This window comes from Falco cherrug, chromosome 1 (assembly GCF_023634085.1).
Source record: "Falco cherrug isolate bFalChe1 chromosome 1, bFalChe1.pri, whole genome shotgun sequence".
Lineage (NCBI taxonomy): Eukaryota > Metazoa > Chordata > Aves > Falconiformes > Falconidae > Falco > Falco cherrug.
The window spans coordinates 16,580,978-16,605,000 of record NC_073697.1 but is presented as its reverse complement, the minus strand read 5'-3'; the positions used below and the strand labels follow the sequence as shown (position 1 = coordinate 16,605,000).

At 37.0% G+C, this 24,023-nt stretch overlaps 1 protein-coding gene across 4 annotated transcripts in view; it reads left to right on the top strand.

Moving 5' to 3' along the window:
* The window catches only part of LRBA (LPS responsive beige-like anchor protein), a 410,948-nt gene that overhangs the window by 254,129 nt on the left and 132,796 nt on the right, over positions 1-24,023 (top strand). For all 4 annotated transcript variants that reach the window (XM_055700881.1, XM_055700879.1, XM_055700880.1 and 1 more), the window contains 3 exons: positions 19,972-20,089; positions 21,614-21,716; positions 23,646-23,761. In XM_055700881.1, coding sequence (XP_055556856.1) covers positions 19,972-20,089; positions 21,614-21,716; positions 23,646-23,761 — 337 coding nt within the window. The remainder of the gene's footprint in view (positions 1-19,971; positions 20,090-21,613; positions 21,717-23,645; positions 23,762-24,023) is intronic.

The window sequence follows — 24,023 nt, the reverse complement described above, 5'->3', positions numbered from 1 at the left end:
AAAAATAAAAACACAACGTTCTGTGCAGTGCATAGGATAATTTAAGAAGTGTTTTCCCATTACTTTGTTAAGAGTATCTAGTTACTTTAATTATACCTACATCTTCTAACGACATGAATAAATCTCTTATATGTTAGCCATCCCCCCCAATCCTGAAATGGACTTTTATAGTAGTGATGTGTCTCTCCTGAGCCTCGCTGCATTACCTCATAACCATCCTTCCCATGTTTGTCTTAAGTTTGCTACAATCACAGGAAGGAATGAGGCTTACGCTTTAGTGTGTTTGAGACCAATTTTTGAAGATGTAAGTAACAGATGTGATTAATATAGTCTTGGATATCTATAGCAGATCTGCAACTGAATATCTTGCTAGGGAATAACATTGTTATCCTTAGAAAAGGGGAAGGTTGCTCAGAAAAAAAGTCATAGGTCTCAGCTCCCATCTTTGTGGGGGTAGTACAGCATGTGTGCGCCGTGGAAGTTTGCTCCAGGATAAGCCCCTAGCAATGACAGGCTGAACTTCTGTGGGGCAGTCGGCACAAAAGCCACTCAGCGACTGTAGAAAATAAATGGTGTGGTGGAGCTCCGTGTGCTTTTGGCACGCCAGGGATGGTAAACCATCTTCTGGTGTGAAATTTTGTGCTGAGACACTGAACAAATTCATGGTGATATTCCCTAGATGGAGAGGGCTGCCTGCTGGCAACAGATACAGGAGTTCAATGTGTAAACTCTGATAAGGATGACACGTAATTTGTGTTACAGTTTGACTGTTAATTGTATATAAAGCAGCAGCCTTTACAGATCTTTCACTGAGAGTCATTAATTGGGAAAAGTAAATCCATGTTATTAAGGATATATTCTTTAAGGAGAAGGAAGGTAACTTTTTCTGAATTAAGCATTCAGGGTGCTTTTGGTTTTGAATACTTCCTTTTAGCACAGTAGAAATAGGCCAGCAGTCCAATTTTGCTTTATTATGAAACAAAGTTTTTCCCCAATTTCACATGTAAAATGTCTGTCTCATCTACTTTGTGCTTTTCCTCTTACAGTTAAGTATTCTGAAGTATAATCAAAATTAATTGCCATCACAAAGACTGTTTACTGGGGGGGTATAACTGCCTAATTTGAATAACTAAGATTTTGAAAAGAGTCACGACTTTTCAGCAAATTACAGTCATATCCATTTGCTGCAGACAGAAAACTGCCATGAAATTTTGTGTAAGTACAAGGAGGAGTCACCATGTCAGCAGAAATTTTTATTTTTTCCTAGGTGTGGCAATACGAAATATTCATGGCCAAAAAATTTAAGCAGAGTGGAGCAGTTTGATGTTTGAAGTGTAACAGGGCTAAGTATGAGTCTGACAGATAAAGAGTACAGGTTGGGGGTTGGTTGGTTGGGGTTTTTTCAGTGTTCGTTGTACTTGTAATTGTGTGGAATGGTGGCATTTACATCAAAAATTGCTGGACAAGCTACTGAATATGACAGTTTTGCAAGTTCTATTAGATTAAATTAACATTTTTTTTCTTCTTTTCCTTTTTTTAGTGTGAAAGCAAGGCTAATTAACCTATTAGCTTTCCTTCTAGATTCTGTCAAAAAATAAGTGATACTTGGTACTCTGTATTCAATATTGATTTCCCAGTCTCTTCCTTTGTATACTTTTAATGCTCAATTTATTGGCCTTTATTCTCAGCTACAGTACTGGAATTAATGTAAGCTTTTAGTTTTGCACCTTAAGGTGGCTTTATGATGAAAACATGGATGCTCTCTGCTTATAGCATTGGAGAAGTTACCTACTTGGTAGTTGTAAATGTTTTGTAAAAGATAGGCAATCCAGAGGCATTTGAATTAGCCACATGTTCTAATTGTCACTAAAGAACACTGCTACGTTGGTGTACAAATTTTATTATATTAGAATCTGTCTAATTGTGGGGGTATTTTTATAACCCAAAGTTATGTAATCTTTATAGTTGGATGTTTCTTGGAAGTTTTTATGAAGTTATATTCAACCAAAGCTAACTAGGCGAATTGTTTCTTCTGTGGCATGTTCCTATAGCTAGCAGACAGAAGTCGGGTGGGAAAACAGCTGTACAGTTGCAATGGCAAGATATTTTCAGAGGCACAAAGAAGTATGTAATGGTCCGTGAAACTGAGAGGAGGGTTCTACCACCACTTCAATGCAAACGGGATCTGGCACAGAAAGAATTGCTGGACCCATTTCATGGCTGCTTAGTCCTTCCCCCCCACCCCTGTGCCATCAGCAGCATTTACCTGATGAGTCAAGTGAGGCAACTGACCTGACAGGAAGCTACATTTTCTTCCCTGGATTTTTACACAGCGATTCCCTGAGGCAACTACCTCTGGGGCCATAGGAACATTAGTGGCAGGAGAAAGGAGGCAGTGGGACCGTACAGTTTGGGGCAGGCCGGAGCATCCTGCCGTGGAGCCATAGCCATAGCCTGTCACCTCAGCCAAGTGATTACAGGTGAATCAGGATTTTAATCGAGAACCTTTAAATGGGTTGGAAACTTAGATGAGGTGTATTGTGATCAGAATCATGGAAGTGGAAAGTTCAGCCCTTTCAGACTTAAATCACTGTGTTATCAAGAACACTGTCCTTTGTGGGGGAAGTGCCTGGTGTTAAAATAGTATGAGGATATGCCAGCTGCTTTTGTCAACTGCCACTGATTTCTACTGTTGTTTTAATGTAATAATTATGTGTTGGTTTTTTTTTTAAATACACATATTTCTTGTTTTGGGAATGTTCCTAATTACTGGTTTGGTGGTTTGACATCCTTCTATTTATGTTGGATGCAACATCATTTACGCTGTCTCTGGATTGCTTTTCAAAGACAGATCCCAAAGCCAAAGATACCTGCTCCAGAGAATACAATCGCATTGGTATCTGAGGTTGTGCGTCCTTATGTAACAGTCAGTTATTTCTTCTGACTTCATGCTGAAGTTTCAAAGTTGCTCCATCCCATGTTCCTGGGAAAAAGTTGTGACTTCTACCATTTCTCCCTGGTCCTTGCAGTGCTCACAGGACAGCTATTAGATATTACAGGTATGGCACTTTGCCCTAGAGAAGGGAAAGTCATTAGTGTATAAGCATTAAATTGTTGCTGGCTCTATGAAAACAGCCAGAAGTTTATTCTTGTAATCCTAGTGCAGGGTTATATGGTCTGTATGGCTGCAGGTACACTGATGCTATTTAGAAACATCTTTTATTTGTGGCTATTACTTGTAAAAACTGTTCTGATATACCTTTGCATCTCTTGTGTTTAAACAACCTCATGTAGAGGTGCTTTTCCTTCGCTGCAGAAAGTTTTCTAGACACATAATACTTGGAAAGTAAGAGTTAAGTTTTACTTTTTAAATTATGGCTTTTTTTTTACTTGACAGATTTTAATTTTTAATTATTTTCAAGTCTTATGTTCAAGTCCTTTGGACATTCCTTGGCCCTGCATTTTGAACCCAGACATACCTAGCTAGTAGTGCTAGAAAATTCTAACAGGAGCCCTGATTAAAGGATTTTGGTAAAATAGTTAAGATACATGTTAGGTTCATTTCTTTCCTCGGCCTATGATTTTTGCATCTTAGCATTATGGAGAGCATTGCCATTATCTAAAACTGGAGTCAGACTTTTTCCGTTTGCTTTTAAAGAGATTCCAGTGTTAATTTCCTTAACTATTTGCAAAGCTGCGGCATATTTTCATTTATTTTGGTTAGTTTATTTTATATTTATTGCCAAATGGCATGTTCATAAATGCAAAATCATACAATGTGATGTCTGTGGAAATTCCCTTGGCATACTCAATCTAAATTACTTTAAACAACTCTATCTGATTGCCATTTTCAAAAAGAACTGAATAATTACTAAATGATTTCCAACAATATACACAGGCTTGCTGGAAAGAAAAGTAGATAAAGCATATGCTTACATGACTTACACGATAAATGATTTCCCTATACAGTTTGCAAATAGTGATTGTAATTTCATGTTAATAAGATGCAGGAAAATGTGCTGAAGGAGTAGTGCTTTGCTGCTTTTGTCACAGTTTCATCAAACTGATTTTGTCAGCACTGGAGCATAACCCTTGCCACATCAGTTTGAGTGCTCATTAGGCAGCCGATTTGTCTGAATCCTCATTAAATTGATTAACTCATTTACTTATAGATGATGACATGTTATGTGGTACAGGAATGGTGGTTAGAGACTAGAATCAAGACTCATGTTGACTTGCTTAGTATTCAGTTGTTCATTTATTTCTGCAATAAATTGCCACAATCAAGTACTATAGCATCAGTGATTTACATTTTGCAAAAGTGTGGCATCAGCTGAAGGGTTGAACTTACACTGTGTAAACTTGCACCTCTATTGGTAAATGGCAGACAGCAATTTAGAAGCTTCTTAGGTTTATAGCTCGTGCTAATTCCCTATTTATTCCACTTGGGTACTAGACTTTCTCATAAAGAACCTAAAGGCTCTCTTGAACATCTGTTTTAGTGTAAATTAAATAACAAAAGGGAAACAAGTAGAAAACCTCTTCAGTTGCATATTTAGAAGAAGATGCCGTTATTAAGAGGGGATACTTAAAGCAGTTTTCTGAAAGATAACTTTCAGAAAAATTATCAAAATGAAAAAAAAAATAATTTGATGATTCAGATCAAATTCTGTGTCTGCACATGGTCTAGGAATGCATGCTTTTTAGATTTGTTATGTTGATATGCTTCTATTAGTTGAAGGTGCTACTTGGAAGTGCTGACTGTGCATTTCATTCTGAAATTTGTTTTGGATGCCAACTACAATTTTGGTCTTCATATGTGAAACTAGAAAGTTTAAGCATGCAGGTTTTAGCAAATAATCAGTATTTTTGGTCTAATTCAGTGACTTTGCAATGAGCGGATGGCATGCACATTAACTTGTTTATGTGTTTTTGAGTCAAGATTAAAAGTAGCTTGGGTAGCAGAAAAAGTAGTTGAGTACTTCAGACTTTATGAAGATGAAGCAGCCTGAATTCTTGAGGGGTCAAATTATTTATTTCAGTAAGAATTGAGTTTTCTTACTCCAGGGCTGAATCTGTCATGAACACAGACGGAGTAGTGTGCAGATGTTCTATGCTTTGAAGAAGCAGAATGCTTTTTGTATTACTAGGGTGCAATACAAGCCTAGCCATGGACTGTGGCAGTATCAGAGAACCATCATTTACAAACACAGTCCAGGTATCTTCCTTTCTAAATTAGAACCAGAAGCATCAGATAGCTACATGTTGGCTGAAGTATGAGAAAACAAGAAAGAAGACATTTTCAAAGACCAAAGGAGAGATTTTCAACACAAACCCAGCAGCTATCTATATCAACACACTTGGAAACTTTCAGAGGTATGGCATTGAAGGAGTGCTTTGAGGCAGTTTCTAGAGAAAACGCACAGCAGAGTTTCAGATAATAACGAGTGTCTTTTTTTTTAACACGTAGAGAAATGGAAGAAACTGGAGAGGTGCGTGACTGAAAACCAAACTAATCACAAGCAGATGCTGTTCTGACTGGAGTCAAGTTTTTACTAGACCAAAGTTTCAGAAGCATTCATTTCAGTGATAGTACTGGCTTAAGCAGTCCTCAAGTGCCATCCAATCACCATGTTCCCATCCCTTCCTCAGGTGTTCCTGGGAAAGTGTTTTGAGTGGGGAAGTGAGTCTGAATAAAACTGGTCTCATCGTCTCCTCCCCCCTTTCATTTTTTTCCTTCTGCCCATCCTAGGTTGATTTCTATCAGAATCACTTACCCAACTCCAGCTTACTGCATGACCGCAAACATACTGCTGTTGGAACAGAGGGTTTGGGGTAGCGGTAGAAAGTCGCTGAGGATGGACAAGATGAGGTGCAACAGGAACTGGACAGCCACCTGCAAACGTGCTTGTGAAGTTGCAGGTTGAATGGAAGATGATAGAGCAGGAGTGAGGAAACACTGGTTGAAAGGCTTGGGAAATAAGACAAACTTTTAATGGATAAAAGAGTTGGAAAAAAGGATGACCACTGAGGGAAATGTAAAAGTGATTTTTCATCTTTTTAGAATTTAATTAGAGCTGTGTGTTTGTGCTTTGCTTTGTTTTAATGTAAAAGACAGCCATTACTTCATTTTTTTAAATAATTAGTGTATATACGTACTGTGAGACTAACTACTGTAAGTTTTTATGGTAGAAATGACTGTCTCCCTAATTCGATTTTCTTTGATTAAAGGTAGGATCTTTGGTGTTCTCAGGCTTCTTAGAAGGTTAACGCTAAGTTTCCATAGAATTGGGATGAGACAAAGCACAGGAAAATATCTTTTTACTGTAATAGTTGTATGGCATTTGTGGTTAAATTTGTTTGTCCTGGTACGCAATTTTACGGAGGAGTTAGTCAAACTGGTCTTGTTTCACTGAGATGATCTCCAAAGTGCAAGTGGAACTTTTTCCAGGGGGATGCGAGATCAGCAGAGAAAATCTTGCTCCCCTTCTGTAAAAGGGATTACTGTCGCAGAATTAAATAGAGCTAGAATTTCACCCACCCTTTTATTTTTTGGAAGAAACAACTCCAAACATGTATCATTTGGGAACTTTTTTTTATGAGATGGACTTTCTTGTTCATTTGTTGTTTTGGGGTTTTGGGGTTTGGGTTTTGTTTTTGGGTTGGTTTTTTTTTTGAGAAATATAATTTCTTTTAGTTTACTAAGATATGCCTGTATTTGGAATGATGATGAGAGTTCACATACCAAGTTCTGGGACTCTTATTTCAATTAGTGTTTCTGTAGAATCATTTTAGGATCATAGAATATTTGCGAAGTGCCTGTGGAACACAGTTAATATTCAAACAGGAAATTGGTGATCAGAGTTAAATTATTGGGCTCTAAATTTTTCTGCATCCACCTATTTTCCCTCCTCACTTGCTCTGACAGTTACAGACCGCTTCTCTAATGGGGCTTGCATTTGAAGATAAGCCTGCATGTAAACAAATTAACTTTTCTTAAATGGAGAGCCATTTCATCTGCAATAATGTACCAATTCATACACTATCAGAAGCATATTTTTTTTAAAAAAAGATAAATGACCCATTGTATAACACTTACTATTAGGCAGACTAGATGTCCCTGTGTTCTGGGAGATAAGGCTCTTGTATTATTACACCCTAATAAAATGAGTTAATGTTTTAGTATCAGAGATAAAAGGACAGTTGGATATATTTAATAACCAAACTGAGAAACACTTAATTTTAGTTGTCTGTAGCAATATAACACAAATTCCCCTGTAAAACAAATTGCACTTTTGGAATATACTTTAATGTGCATTCGACAAAGGAGAAAATGAGGTGATTGAAGTTCAATTTGTAGCATGTTATTAACCATTTCCGCTTGACTAGATGCGTAAAAGGATAATGGATGAGGGTTTTATTATTGCCTTTCTGCTAAAATGAAGTGGTGTAAAAGATAAGGTGATGAGATTAATGAACATAAGGAAAAGGCGTAATCAATCAAACTCCAACAGGGAGATGAGATGACAGTACTTAAGATTTGCAAGGGTACATGTTTTAAAAAGTGGATTTTATCAACATCGACATTTTGTTTGGGTGGAATGCTGAGAAGCAGATACTTGCCAATTTTAGTTATTTTTCACTAGACTCTTTATGTTACTGTATATTTGAAACTTCAACAATTAATATAACAAATTAAAGTTGATAAGTCTATCATTTTATTTTAAATCCACATTTCAAACCCGCTATAATTATTAAATAAGGACAAACAAATACAACTTCTGTCAAACAGGAACAATGTTTTGTTGATCAGTTTGTCAGTTCTTTACTGGTGGAACCCTATGAGGTATGTCTGGACGAGTTGCTTTTAGTATGTGCTATTGCCTCAAGTTTTGCGTCCTAGTAATTTGATTAGCTAGTTCTCATGCACTCAAGGAAAAATAAAAATTGCTTTCCTTGCCCTGTAAGAAGTGCTCAGCCATTAAACTACACAAAGTTTCGGTTTCCAACTCCTTTAGTAGAAATTGATTATCCTGTAGAGATAAATCCACAAAAGTTTCTAGTTATAAATGTGTTCCTTCTTGTAGGGTGTGATATTTTTATATTTCAGATTCCAAAGTCAGTACTTCTTTCCTTTGACATATATCTTAAAATTATTAACCTACTTGAATATCTGTATTGCTGACATGTTATGGCAAGAATTGGTTACAGGTATTTTTATTTTCACGGATGCCAGATCCCGAATCATTAAAATTACTTACAAGTACTCCAGTATTTATTTTTACTCATAGAGAAAACCCTCACTAACCCTAAGGTAAGTCTTCTGTCTTAACCTGCATGTTTTTGTTACAAAAGAACATCGAGTAACAAATGAAATCACTTCAGAACTGAAAAGGCCTCTGCAAAATCAATTTCTCTTTTGCCTTGAATCTTCTGCTCTTCTTAAAAACCTTACACCTTTTTCAAAACATGGAGCTGACTGGGAAGGGAGCCGCTATCCAGTTAGGTTTTTTTCCCCACTTAAAAGATGTAAGAAGGCCTCCCACATCATTCCTTGAAATGCGGTTAATTTACTTGATAAGGGTTGCCTATGAAAGTGCTGCCTTAAGTTAGTTTTGTAAATGAATTATGCACGAGCAGAATAAATGTTACATTTTCTCAGGAACTATTAGTTCTTGGCAGCACTTTGGGCAGGATGGATAGGATATTGCTGTGAGGTTAAGTTTGTCTAAAAAAAGCAGTTTTTCCCCTTTTGACTTTAGCATTTATGAATCTGTTACAACTTGGCTGGAACCTGGTGCTTTGTAAATACTCCCACGTTAGACTGGACTTTTCCTGGCTCTTAGGAAAACTTCCAGTTGTGCAAAACAGCATCGCGGATTTGTCAGAGAAATGCGTAGCACAGCCCAGATTACAGCTCTTCACAAGAGCTGTTATATTCACAGAGACTTACTGCCCTCCCTACTCCTGTCATCTGCAGAATTCTTTGATAGGCCTATTTTTTATTGGGCCCTCAGGAGCAGCAAGTTTTAGATTTAATACCCCAGGGGGAATGGCAAGGCAAATCATGTTGTTGGATCAATTGTTCAGCTATCCCCAGACTGCTGTCTGTGTATCTGTTACACTTGAATCACATTTCCAAGCCTTTCTTATCAATCATTTGGACTAGAAATGCAGTTTAATTTTCTATTGCATTTTTAAACTGAAATTAGGGTTATGTTCTTGTTCTGTTAGCCTAGATGTGGTTGTAGACCTCACGTTAGCTATGTCCATGGCTTGTTTGACCTTGGAAAAGGGTCTCTACTCGTAGATATGCTGTAAAGCTGAATTCATAGTACTTTATTTTACCTTGTCTACTAAGATCAAAAACCAGAAGTTATTGTATGAAAGCTCTTCACATAGCTTTTTGTTCTTTACAAACATGCAATAAGCTTTAATTGGTCAAGTTATTTCCGTGGGTGATCTGGAAAGAAGAGATTCTCCTTTACAGTCACAGGCCATAGCAAAACCTTTGTCACTGACTGATGGCAGGCGGTTCCTTTACCTGAGAAATGAATCTACTTTTACAGGAATATAAGGTAAATGTAAGAATGCAGATAGAGAATATGAGGTACGCTCATGTGGGTCTTGATGAAAAAGAAGTGCATGTAGGGGACATGTCCTTTGGTAACCAAGAACAATTTCTCTGCTTTGTTGTTGTACCTGTGTTATGCTTTGGTTGACAGTAAATGGACTAGCGGTGAGCGGAGAAGCACTTGAGCAGCAGGGGGTTCATTAGTAGCACTGTGCTATCTTCTGTCCCAACTTCTGAAAGCAGGAGGGAGAATTTCTATAGCATTAAGTCCTATACAGTCCTGGGCTACAGGGCAGGCCCCAGGCATCCCGAATAAGGCCAATGTATGTAATGACACAGCAGCCTCTGCTGCTGCTCTGTATTTCTCAAGAGGGATTTGGTTCCTGCAGCGGTCTAGAGTCTGTGCAGCATAAAGGTGGCATTAAGCCATGTCTACATTCCCACCTCTTTGCAAGCCTCACCTTCTGTGCCACATCTCTCATAAAACATAGCACAGAATCTTTTAATGTAAACTGCTGGACTGGCAGCTCTGTAGTCTTGACTTCTCTCTTTGCCTTCAAGAGGCACATCTGTTCTGCTGTGTATGGGCTTGGTTCCCATTAATGAGTGGATCAGATGCAGTTTTTCATGACGACTGGTACTCTAGCTTCCTGCCAGATGTGTGGGGGTGTTTGTGTTTTTGTTTATGATGAAGGGATATGGAGGTCAGCGTACAGGTCATTGATAAAAAAAAGAGCCTTCTTTTTGGCATTGGAAGTTACCTATTCATTGCCTATTTGCCCATTGATCTGGAGGACCAGGTGACAATGGCAGACACTGGACAACCGCCAGGATGGGCAGGTGCATTAGTTCATTCTTGGCTGTAGTTGCTGCTTCCACTTGCACGTGTTCTGGCTGGATAGGCCTTTGCTGGATACGTGGAGAAGCAGGCAGTGGGAGGAATCACATCCTGAAAGTAGTGAAATGGGCGGTGCAGGGAACATCAGTGGGAAATCTAATAGGACTATTCTCATTAGCTATTCAAAATAGGATTTTGAAGAGCCAGTTACAGCAAGCATGAACCTCATTTTCCTAAAAATCTTTCAATGACTAAGTGCCTTTAAGAGACAGCAAAACAAAGAGAGCTTTTACATTGTTTTCTGTGCTCTGCCTTTGAGGTCGATGCTCCTGTACATTACTTGTACCATATCTAGTTATACTGCTGTGAATATGAACTGCTGTGAGTCATTTGTCTGGCAATTGTCCTGGTTTTCATACTCTGTACTTCTTAGACATCAACCATTACAGTCTGATAAAAATTATCTCCAAGGCTTTTTTCTGTGGTAGGAATTTTATAAAAGAGGAACCAGCCAGAACTTTAAACTTAAAAGAAACTGCACCCCACACCATGATAATACCTTCTTGTCATAAAAAAAGAATCTCTGCTTGATTCCTTTTATTAATTTCTCAGGTACTTAAACAAGAGAAAGCTTTTAGGGCTTGTTTTGAGATCCTTTAAATAGTTTAGAGAGGGTTTTTATTGCAGTAGTGTTAAAGCATCATGGCATATATTAGAGCCGCTACTAGAAATAAGATGAGCAAAGCACAACAGCATAATGTGTTCAGAATTGGAAAGGGAAAAAGTCCTTTGCTAGGTGCTGTAATTTTAATTGTTAGAAGTTTATCAGATATTACAAATTGCTTCTGAAATGCGAGGAAAAAAACCAATTGCCTCGGAACTATGAAAAGAGGGGCCTGTCCAAAGAGTCTCAGGTCTGATTGTGTAGGAGAGAGTAAGACAGTAATTCCCACAAATCAGTTTTGATTTTCTGAAAAACAGACGGACTGAAAACTGAAACTGATCTCAGCATGAGTGATTCATCACAGATGATGAGGCTGCAACCCTAGCACTTACTTTCTCTAATTTTACTTCAGTTGTCTTATACAAAGAACAGAAGGAATTGGTACCCTTTGCTGGGTAAGATCTTCCCAGGAAGAAATCTGATCTTGAGACCCTTCCAAGGTATCCTGTACTGGAGAGCTCAGACACAAAATGGTTAACAGTCCTTGCTGGTATTCCTCAAGAGTATTTTTAACTCACTTATCTCAGACACACACACCTGGGTATCTGCCCTCATAAACTGCAGCTGAAGGAGACCTATATGGGTCTTACTTCTATTAGGGAGCTTTCTATATGATCACACTTCAAGTAGATCAGCAAAATTTGTATCATGGTCATACTTACTACCTCAAAAAGGTGCATCTGTTTTTTGCTTAATTGTAATAGCCAGCGCAAGGGAGTACACTAGAAACTTTTGAGGTGAAGTTTTAAAAGAGTTTTTGTTTTATAACCTCATTTCCAATAATAAAACATTTCCGTAATGATCACTTCCACATGATCACAATCTGAATTTGGATTTTCTTTTTTGTTAACTCCCAAGGAGACAGGAGGACAGCTTAAATGATCATTTTTCACAAAGGCAAAATTTGGAACATCTGAAGGTTCCTGTTTGTCTTTTAGTTTTCTGTATTAATAAGCTTGAAAGTGGGCTAGGTAATGAGGTAGCAGCATTTGTGCTGCATAAAAGTTATGTTGTTAGCACCATGATTAGAGAGTTGCGAGGAATTTTTTGGAGAGGCCTAGACACCTGCTCCTCGGTTGCATAGGTGAGATGATGGCAAATGGAGTTTCCCCACCTAATTTTCCAAAATTCTGTCTCATGTACAGTAGCTAACATGGAGTGCACCACACCAGTTCATTACTACAGAGGCTTAGTATTAATAATACTTTCTTTCAGCATTTTTTATCCAAATTCCACATCTTAAGATGATCAGCTTCTTTGGTGACTTCTATACAGTGAGAAATAATTTCACTGAATTTTGCTCAGGGATGCTTAAACTGTCATCTTGAGCTTTTGCAGGTAATGTCATTTCTTCAATGTATACAAAATGAAATCAAGAAACCTAGCTTTTTTAGTATTTACATTGTGTATGTTTAACTGGCAGAATTCATTGACATATGAAATCATGAAGTTGTATAATTTAATGCAGTTCACAAGGGGGTTATGGAAACTGTCAATCTATGTGGACATCAAGACTTGCCAGAATTGGACTTATTAATTAGAATGGATTAAAAGCACTCTCCAAATTTTAAAACTTATGATCTAATGAAGGAAAAAAATGAGAAAATACTCTTTATTCTCTGTGCATAACTATATGTAATGCTTTTATGCAGTCTCTCACTCTTATTTTAATAGGTGAACATTTATACACACACACACTTGTGGCTGTACCTGTGTGTACTGATGCACTTTCGTAAGAGTATCTTCAATCTTAGATAATTTAAGCAAACATCGTAAGCAAATCTAGAGCCATAAAGACCCACTCACGAGGCAAAAAGGGTAATTCATGCTTCAACATGGAAGGCACGATACACATCTCAGAGGCTTCTTTATACAATTTATGCTTATGAGTATCCTGAGTTATTTCTGTACGATTAAAAGATATCTCAGTTATGATTTGTTAAGTCTTTTTACTCGCTAGTACTTGAAGTCTGTGTAGGTATTAACATCAGTGCTATAGCAAATAGCGTAACAGCTAACCCTGGCAGAGTAAAGATTGTCACCATTCTCCTCCTTTATGTGTGGGTTATAAACACTGCCACAAATAAATAGGGGTTGGAGTTATGAACTTCCAGGTTAATGCATGTACTTTTTTCTTGGTGATCTTCGTATGATCTAGAATTGGTGGTGTTTGTGGTGGGTTTTTTTACAACACTGTTTTGCAAAATTGCATTTCAGGTGTACTGTAAATAAAAATTACTGAGGCAAATGAGAAGAGGATGATTGGCTAGAGAGCTGTCTGTCTGAAATATTCTGTACAAAAAAAACCCTGTCATGAATTTCTGTTTTCTTATATATGTTTTTGCTGCTTGCTGGTGTTGCATTGACATTTCAACAGTGCATGGCTTGCAGGTTAGGTTGGTAGCACACTGCTTTTTTTAGTGCTTCTGAGGTATGTTATGGGAGATTGCTTTAGAAAGGCTGCTTTTGGTAGTCTCGCTAATAAATTGTTGCTAATTCTTACTTTCTAGACTTTCACACCTCAGGAACTGATAATTATTGCTTGCGTGTTTATTGGAAATAGCAGAGACTATAGATTTGTTCTGCACATGTTGGTAAACAACTTGTTGGTCACCTAGCCTGTTCTTGAGTTAGCGATTGAACCTGCGGACAGACACAGAAGCTGAAATAACCATTGTTTCAGAAGGTTTGAGCTGAATCATTTGTAAACTGTTACAGCTAGATCCTGATGGGAAACCGTCCCAGATGATGTAAACAGCTCTTGATGAGCAGATCCTACTAACTCTTAAATCGGAACGTAACAGGTTCACTATATCAAGACATCAGTCAGCTCCGATGAGAATCTGTGAATTCTTGCAGTTGTGGCTCCTTTTGATCATAAATAAGCCTGCTGTCTTATTTTCCAAAGAAAGGCATAACTTTACATCCTTAACCTTGCAGGACTTGGACAGCCACCCAAACCTGTACTAATCTTCTTCTTTTTGAAATTCCACTTTCTAGGCTGCATAATTTAACTTGTATACCTATCTTTAGCAATCAGATCTTCTTGTCCTTTTTGTTGATTAAATGCTGTCTGCCAGTGATAATGAACTCCTGCTCCCTAACAGTCAGCAAGGTTAATCAAAAGGGGGTAAAAAAGTTGTTTGTGAAGTACTGGATACAGTAGAAAAGTTGGTACTAACTTTGCTGACATTGTTCACAGATATATTGGTTTATGTGAGGCGTATAGAGCCTCGGCCAAATCAGAAAAGTTCTGAATGCATTTTTTTTCCTGAGTTAGCTCTTGATAATTGGGAAGAAGGTTATCTGTAGTTAGTGGAATCATAGAAACATTTAAGTTGGAAAAGACCTTTAAGATCATTGAGTCCAACCATTAATCTAACACTGCAAAATCCACTACTAAACCATGTCTCTAAGCACCACATCTACACGTCTTTTAAATACTTCCAGGGATGGCGACCCAGCCACTTCCCTGGGCACGCTCAGAAAATCTGCCTTGCATGCTTTGTTCACTTTGAAATATAGCTTGAGTGTGAGGATAAAGAGAGAAAATATAGTTGTGCATTCCTCTATTTTAATCATCTGGGAAGTATTTTTCATGTCATCACGTGTGTACTGATCTGTGGTCTGTGACAAACTATTAATTTCTAAACAAATGGTGTTTTTATTTGTATATCATATACATAGAAATTATTTCAAAACTGAAGAAGTCTAGAAACAAAACTGAGTCCTAACTAGAGATTAAACTGTTTACAGGTCCAGAGGCCTTAAGGTATATGAGGCTAGTATAAATAGTATACTGTGAAATAGGAATTTCGGTTTGTGGTAAATCTGTCTGTCCCCAGCAGCTTCAGATAAAATAATTTTATCCGTCTAGAGCACATCAATTTGCTAGTCTGTGGTTCATGTATCAAAGAGCATTCTGTGAAAATATCAATATCATTGGTTAATATAAATGAAATTAATTTTTAAAGCTGGGCTAAAGGTTGACATCTGAAAAATTGCATTACTTTGCAGAAGAGAAATTTCTGTCTTCCAGTGAAATTTCAGGTCATAAGGCCAAGTAATTTTCACAATCTTCAATGGGAACCAGTGAAATATGAACTTCATTGTCACCTAGCCCCAAAGCGATAAGATAAAATGAGCTGATACATCATTTGCTGTGGTTTTATCATCTCCCCCAGTAATTGGAAGAGAAAACATGAGAGTCCTTTACCACCCCCCTCCCCAATCCCTTCACCACCCACACCCAGGCATAAGCCATTTTGCTCTGATCGATACAAAGGTCACGGAGTATTTATTTATTTATTTAATTTTTTTTATGCTGGGTAAAACTGTCTAGTGGAACATTAAAGTAATTAATATGTTTAATTGAGTTTGTCACCCATGAAAATGCTGAGCAGGATTGTATAGCAGACTGTGCGTGCTCACAGGAGGGACTGGGTGGGAGATTGCCACTGTTTGCCTGTGGATTTCAGTGGCTGATTGTATAAACACCTGAGATTTAAAACAAACGTCTTATTTGCTGTTCTGTAGAAAGGTCTAAAATAGACTAATAAGCACTGTGATTTATTTAAGAAAATTTGGATATTTAAAATGATTACTAATCTGATCTAATTCCCAATTAGCCTGGTTGGATGTGGACATATTTGAACAAAGAGCAGGGTAAGACCATTTCACTGCAAATCCTGCAGCCAGGAACTCAGTAGTGCCTGGACAGTTGGACAGGAGGATCTGAGGATCTTCAGTTGCAGGGTGGAGATTGTGGGGGAGATCCAGGTTCCTCGTGAACTCAGAGTCAGATTTTGTAACCTCTAAGTGCTGTAATTTTGCCTTCCTGATGTCATTCCCAAATGACAAAGAATGCTGCTAGAAAAAATGTATTTATGGATTTTATCTCTCAATTGCAGTCAAATTTAAATGCAAATTCAATGCTTTATTTTTTTTATTTGGTGGCTTTTTTTGGTATTTTTTATGTGTCTGGTACATCATAACTTTTTTTGGAAATATACAAATGTGCATTGGCTTTTTAAATAAGCTGTTTAGTTTTTATTTTTCTTGTGGCCATTAAATTGGCTGGCACATTAAAGTAATATAATTATTCAGTTACTGTTTCAGTTCTGTAACCCATTTATAGACTTAATTACTTCTAGCCTATTCACATTTTGAAGATCAATAGTACTTTTCTCTAAAATCAAATAAAATATACGGTAGCTGATTGGTTTGCTTAAAAGGTAAAGCAAAATGTTCATTTAGTCTTCAATAAAATATTGCTTTTCTAATTCAGAAGGCAACTGTAGTGATGGTATCTTTTAACTATTGCACGTAATCTTGTATGAGAGACATTGTTTATGACCAACATTCAAGGAGGTTTTGAAGGAAAGGTAGGATGGGGCATCTGTTTTCAAAACTGTACGTGGACAAAAGAGCTGCCCAGTGAGCGCTTTAATGTTGGGAAATTATTTGATATACAACTATGAATCATGAGGGGAGGACTTCTCTATGTATAATCTTATGAACAGCACTATACTACCTGAATTTACATGCAACTGATTTCAGAATCTCCTTGGAGTGGGGGTTGAAGCTGGCCATTCTTTACTGACTAGTTTCTTGGGGAGTTGCTTCCAGCTGTGCAGTGTCAGGGCCTGCAGCAGGAACGTGAGGGCTGGTTACAGGTTTAGACCCTCATTTCTGTTACGTGAAGTAAAGAAGAGCTCCATGCAAAGGTGAAAGTAATTTTGTGTTTGTACAGTAATTTGTAATAGTCTTGTTGTACCAGCTGTTCATCTAGTGTTGCCAAAGTCTAATCACAGAACAGTGTGTCTAATGAGATTTTTAGAACCATAAAACTTTACAATTGGCTCACTTGATTTAAGTATTTTAATTGAAAAGGTAGACTATATGAATAGTGTTTCCATCCATAAAGCACAGTATCTTTTGAAATAAATGAAATGTGCAGTAGATAAAACTTCAATCTGATGTGTCAGATCAGCTGAAATTCTATACTTTTTCATGTGGGGAAGGTGGTACTATTTGTGCAGGATAAATTAGATTGTATGCCCTCATTAGTCTTTGCTCCACAAGTTGTTCCCAAATAAATGAGCTGGGTTTATACTCAACGTGTTTTACAATAGTATGAAGAGGATAGTGTTCTTAAATTCTTAAGTAGAATTCTGTGTTGTGTGTCTTACAGGTGAAAACAGGAAAATGCAAAAGTAGTTTTTGAAAGTTGTGATTCTGATAATATCAGAGGTAGTAACACTGATTTAAAAAAAATAAAAAAATCCCTTTGCCAGAATAAAGATGCTGAATTTAATTTGAAGTCAGAGTCAGTTTCTGCAACTAGGTGGTCCTATTAATAAAATCAGATATTTGTCAGGGAATAAAAGGTAGGATTGGATTTTCATAAGGTATACTTGGTAATACACATGAAAGAAATGTGTTTGTCTTCTGGACCTTTCATCTACTATAGGTGGTGTGATGAGCGCAGAGCAGTGGTAATGATGCAGTTTCCATAGCAACTGGTTCATTGGCGGGCTAGACCTCTGTCTAGGGTGCTGTCAGTGTGCCTGGAGTTTCAGAGAACAGTGTGTCCCAAAGAAGGTCTGCTTCCACGTAATCCAGTTTTAATTGAACTCCAGAGACTTTGAAGTGAAGCTGCGGACCAGGCAGACGCTATTCCAACCCGAAATGAAGGCCTTGCTCAGCTAGGTCTCAGCTGCTTCTCGTTCCTGATAACTTCTGTTAATGAGTGGGTTAAAGAATTGTTACAGTGGTGGCTGGTAGTGTTTCTGCAGTACAGTTCCAGTTGCTGCTGTAAATCCTGTTATACTGAATTTGAGAACTTTATGATGGCTGTACAAGGTGCATAATGTAAACTGCCTCTGCTATGTTCAAGCTGGTGCTTTTCCTTCCAGTTCTGCAGCAGTTGCATGCAGCAAGCTTTTGGCCATGTTCAGGGTTTCCATTGTCACAAAAAGTGCTGGCTTTGCAGAGTAAAAGTGGCAATTATTTAACCTGCTGATTTTACTCATGGTATCCATGTAAGAAGCGTTTGCATTTGCAAGGCACAGACTGATCGTGACAGGCAGGCTGTTGCATTTTATTTGTTACAACGGAAAAGCGGAGGTCATCACATTCCTGTCTGTCTCAAAAAGTAGTCCTTGAAATTATAAGCTCCAATTTAAACATTGTAAGATGAATGAATACCAGCAAAAAGTACTTTTTTGCAACTTTGTCTCCTTTGTTACCTCTTTTGATGTTGTGCTCTTTAAAGGATATTTATATGCACATGACAAAGCCAACCGTGGTGGTGCTGAATAGCACCACAGAATTACACAAATCTGCCACTTAGTGTGGATGGGCTATGGATGTGGTATGGAAAGTGGCAGCGTGGCCCAAGTTTATTAGTTCCCCTGTGCCAGAAATTATTAGTAAACATCTCTGGTCCTTTCATCGTATTTCTAGAAATTTGTGTCGGAATAAGTACTTGTTCTTGCCTTCTCTTTCTCTGTGTGTGTGCGTACTGGGGGAGAAGTTGTCTGTGGCAGTTGTATTGAGGGGAAGATGAGGGATTAAGGAAAAAGAAAGAAGGTGTGGGAGATGGTTTGCTTTGCACGTTCTGATCTTCTTTCCTGTCTGCTTGTGGTTTGCAGGCATCTTTGCTTTTAATTCACAAAGGTGGTACAGTGTTTCATACTGCATCGTGTAGTGCTTTTATAATGGCGTTTCTTGCTCTCTGTGCTACAAACATGCAGGTTGGTTGTGAACATACGCTACATGTGAGGCAAAATCCTCTTTTGTTAAAAATTTATAAACAAATAATTGGGTTCATTAATAGCCTTTGTTATGTCAAAGGGTTGAACTTCACTTTTGTTTTTTATACACAAGATATTGCCCAAGTGAAATTGCAGTAAGTGTGATGTTAACTAGGATTATATCTGAATCTCCTTTTCTGTGATGGATTTCTATTAAGTGCTTTTGTATTTGCTAAAATTGACAAATCTCACATTTTCCTTTGCTTATGGTTTGTTAATCTGAGGTAGAGAAGTGTCCGATCTCGCTGTCCCTTAACACTTACATAATTAAGCTTTGAAATGAAAAGGAAAAAGTGAAGCAACAAAGAAACAAAGTGGCTGAGGACTGAAAATGGGATTAGTCTGAATTCTGAAGGCAGACTAAGCATCTGTGTCTGTCAGATGGGATGACAGGAATTGTAACAAGTTACTTTGACAACCGCTTACTCCATAGAGAGATTATGCTGAGTTCATTTGCAGGTTTGTGTTTAACCTTAGCTGACAAAATGATACTTAACCTCTTATACAGCCAACCTTTATAGTTCCAGAATTAATGAATGTTGCCTTAACGATAAACGTAAGGAACATTTTTTTCTTTAAAGCCATTTTTTCTTGCAAGACGTTTTTTCTTGCTTATTTGTTACAGGCCTGTTATTACCTGCTGAAGTCAATGCAGATACATCTAATGGCCCTAGTCATACATTTCAGAATATCTGTTTAAGCTTTGCTGAAGTGCCAAACATTTCATATTGTTTCTGAAACTCCCTTGGTTAGGGAAGATAGGCAGTTGTCTTTAAAGGCAAAAATGCAAAAAAGCTGATTTTTAAAACACTTGACATGAGTCGTTGAATTTAGGACTTCAAAAATGCATTTTAGGTTCATAATGTGATGTGATGATTGAGCATATCTTAATTTTGCTGCAGGTTTTGTGTTCAGTTGGTACAATCCATGTTTGTGGGTCAATCAGTTTCTCTTTTACAAGATATTACCTATGCTGACAATAAATTTAAAACTTTATTTCTCTGTCTCGTTCTACTAGATTCTGGCATATACAGAAGGACTCCATGGAAAATGGCTCTTTTCAGAGATTCGATCTATCTTTTCTCGACGTTATCTTTTGCAAAATACAGCACTGGAAATATTCTTGGCGAATAGAGGTACTGTGCATTTAGAGGAATGGCATGTGTTGGTCTGGGGTCATGTGCATTCTGTTTGGTTCTTTTTGTTATGGATTTATGTAGATAGCAGGAGGGCTTGGATTGAGTGTCTCATTGTTTAAGTATATTTTTGTAACTTAAGTTTCCCCTTTTCATTACCTTTTTTTTTTTTTTCAGTGAGGAATTATGATCAAACATGGTAACTGGGAATTAGCTATGCATCACTTCCATTTATTTGGCATTCTATGGAAACTCTTGCTTAAGGCATATCTACCTCTGATCTGTAATGCATGAAGGGTTTTTTGTCCCTTGTGAGGGTTAATAGTTGTTAGGTATACACATCAAGAACAATGTGGTGAAAGAACTTCACTACCAAAACAGACCAGTGACTGGTATACCTTCATGCTTTATTTCTAGTAACAGTATCTTTCAGTTAGACCTTAGTGCAACTCTAAGAAAGAAATGTGCATTTACCTTGTTTATGAACCTTTTTTTTACCGTCCCCATTCTTCAGTTCCTTTTGCAGATGCACATAGGCACTGTGAGAATCACTCAAAATACAGTTGTTGAGAACTTTCTTCTGGATTTTCTCCCCCTAAATTTTATTTTAAACCATGTTATATGATGTCTTTGTGGTTTAAACTAAAATTCTTCAGGTACTTTTATTGCTTTTATAGTGATAATGAAGTTTTGAAAAACAAATTTTGAAAACTGTATACAAAAACACCAAATAAAGTAGGTCTTAAGATGACACTTTTACAACGTAAAACATTGTTTTTGTAATAATAGGAAAGGCGGTTGTCTTGAAATCAGTAAAAGTTTCATAGGATAACATGTTTTATGCAGTTAGTGTGCTAGTCAAAAAGTTTTTGCCTGAGCTTAAAATGGTCTCTAATCTTGAATGTGACTGGTAAGTATTCAGACACTTATCTCATAGAGCATTGTTGTGCATATCTGAAGGGGATATTGTCCAACAGAATATTAATCATGTGCATAAAACCTTTCCTATTTTGTAGCCTGTAGTACTACTCTATGAAGTCATAAATGACCACTGGTGATACCATAATTAGATTGTTATTTAGATTTTTAGGTTGCTATTTCTCAAGTGTCATGGGATGTTTCAGGCAGAATATGAAGATAGTATTTTGAAGAATATATCTTGAAAATATCTATAAAGTAAACTAGGAAATGTGGGATCCAATTAATATATAATTTTTTTTTTTTCAAATCCATTCCAAACAGTCAGTCTGTGCATATAGGTTTAACTTCTATTCAGAAAGAAAGACAACGTTAGACCTTGTGAGATTTGTAACAGTGACAACTTCTGCTGAACTTCCTGTTAATAGTAAATAAAAACATTTCTGGAAATGATAAAAAAATGTATCTACAGTAACCTGCAGGAAACATGTCTAATATTTTATCTGTTCAACATCTAAGCTTAGGATTAAATTTTATCGGGTCAGAAAGCCTCAAATAATAAAAAAGAAAAAGAATCGTGCCATATTTCAACTCTTGTGTTCACAGTGGGTGTCATGTTCAATTTTCCTGACCAAGCGACAGTAAAGAAGGTGGTTAACTGTCTGCCTCGGGTCGGCATTGGCACTATCTTTGGACTGCCCCAGACCAGGTATTTTACAATTTGAGTTAATTTTATCTGTCCATTCTAAGAGTCGTTTTTGCATCAGATCAGCCTATCTGCTTTGAAGCATTTACACCTACTGGTTTACAAAAATGCATAACCTCAGCCCATCACTTCTGCATGCTGTTCGCAATGTGTTCGTAGACTAAAAACTTTCTGATTTGAGATTTGTTGGTAATGTCTGTCTGTTATAGGCAAGATAGCTTCTTTTTGGCAGTGAGACTCAATCACTTACCCTCCTTGAGGAAAATAGGTTTCTTTATGCCTGCCAACTCACTAAGATTTAAGACTGATTTAAGACTGATTGTAGGACTGATTAGCTTTTATGGCCGTGTTCAATTATATTAGCTTGACTGTAACATCCTTGAATCTCTGTAGTATTTAAACGTAGATGAAAACGATCGTTCCTCTTCAGAAGGATAGTGTAGTGATGTGTAGTACAATAGAAGCTGAACAGCGTGTGAGGGAATGTTATGGTGTGCTTGTCTTTTAGCTCTGAAGGACATTGTTCAAATTTTGCATAGTGAGAAATCAGTATTACAATGGCAGGCTGTGTGTTCGGATCCTAAAACTGAAGAATATGAATCAGTTTGCTGCATTGTTAGCAGAAGGTTAGGGCTTGATTACCAGATATGCTCTGGATGAAACACAGCAGTTCAACCCAGTTTAATGTTCACTGGGGCTGATGGAAATAGAAGGTTTTGAGGTATACCTGGTCTCTAGTTGGATTGGTTACCTCTTGTATTTTAAGGAATTTTAAAGTATTTTTAAGTAGATTGATTTTTAATTTTTCAGAAGAAACAGCAACCTTTAAGGAGTATCTTGACTGTTGTTAAATGTTTTATTTTTTAACGATTTCTGTGCACAGAAATGGCATTAAAATAGCTGGGGATGTGCTTTGTTGTGTTTTGTACTTTACCTTATTTTTTTTTATCAAGTACAGAAGAAATTCTCTTCAATTGCAATTATAGCTACTCTGTAAGAACTTAAGGATTTTTGTTTACAGAAGCAAATAATGTGTGAAAACTTTACATGAAAGTATAGACACCCTGTTCAAAATTTCATGTCCATTTGTCTTGATAAATCTTTTTACAATATAATGCAGTGTATTAATTTGAAAAAATACTCAGTTACTGTAACTGTTTTCTTTAATTGTTTACCAATAACTGTAAAGATCTGTTGACTAAAACTATATCTAGATTTTTTTCCCCCCTTAAATGATGTGGCTCTGGTATTTACAGATGTTTTTATTATGAACAAAACTGTCTTGGGAATTATATGATAAGCTCTTCTGTGCTTGATTTATCACTCCAAGGAATGACTCTGTAGTCGTCTTTCACAAATATTAGGAAATCTGGCATCAAATTCTAAAAGTTAAATTGAGTTATTTATGACTAACTCCCCAACACTGCCCAGAATTTAAATCTCAAGAGAATGCACTTCAAAATGTAATTCTATCAATCTTACCGTTGTTTTCCTTTGTTCTTGAGGGATTTGAAAACCTCTCCTAAAAATTACTTTATTCTTATGTGAAATTCTAAAAGTTGTGTAATTTTCTTATTTAATGGTCTGCCATCTCTCTAAATCACTAGTAACATATTTCTGTAAGACATCAAGCCTTCATGGAGCAGCTGAATTTGCACATCTGTAAAGATTTCTGTTTGAAAGTTTTCAAACCTTGACATATCCAGCTGTCAGATGTTTTAGGTCTTTTGTTCTTTTTAGATTATAAAACTTTAAAAATGAACTTCAAGTATCCAAAAGAGCAATTTGACCTCTAGAGAAATTTAGCACAGAACTAGTAAAAAAAATATGTACAACTGCTACTAAAATTCAGATGAGTTAAAAGGAAGACCCACAGGTTTTCTCATTATTTTTCCAATGTTGTTTTGTTGTTTTGGTTTGTTTTTTCCCCAGACGCATTTCTTTGGCTAGTCCACGACAGATTTTCAAAGCTTCCAATATGACCCAGCGGTGGCAACACCGAGAAATTTCCAACTTTGAATACCTGATGTTTCTAAACACTGTAGCAGGTAACACAAATTACTGTAATGACTCAGAAAAAGAGTTAATGGTTGCACAGTCTCAACAGACATGGGGCACTACTAGATGTTGTCCTTTTAATAAATAACTTTTTCTACATACAATTTTTTGCTGAGGAACGTCTTCACAAAATCCTCCTAAATGTAATTTATTCGTAATTATTTTTATGTTTATGTAAGAATAGAGAGGCATGCGATTTATAATGCTGTACTGAACTGCAGTTTATCTCTTAAAGTCAGAATATCTTGACTG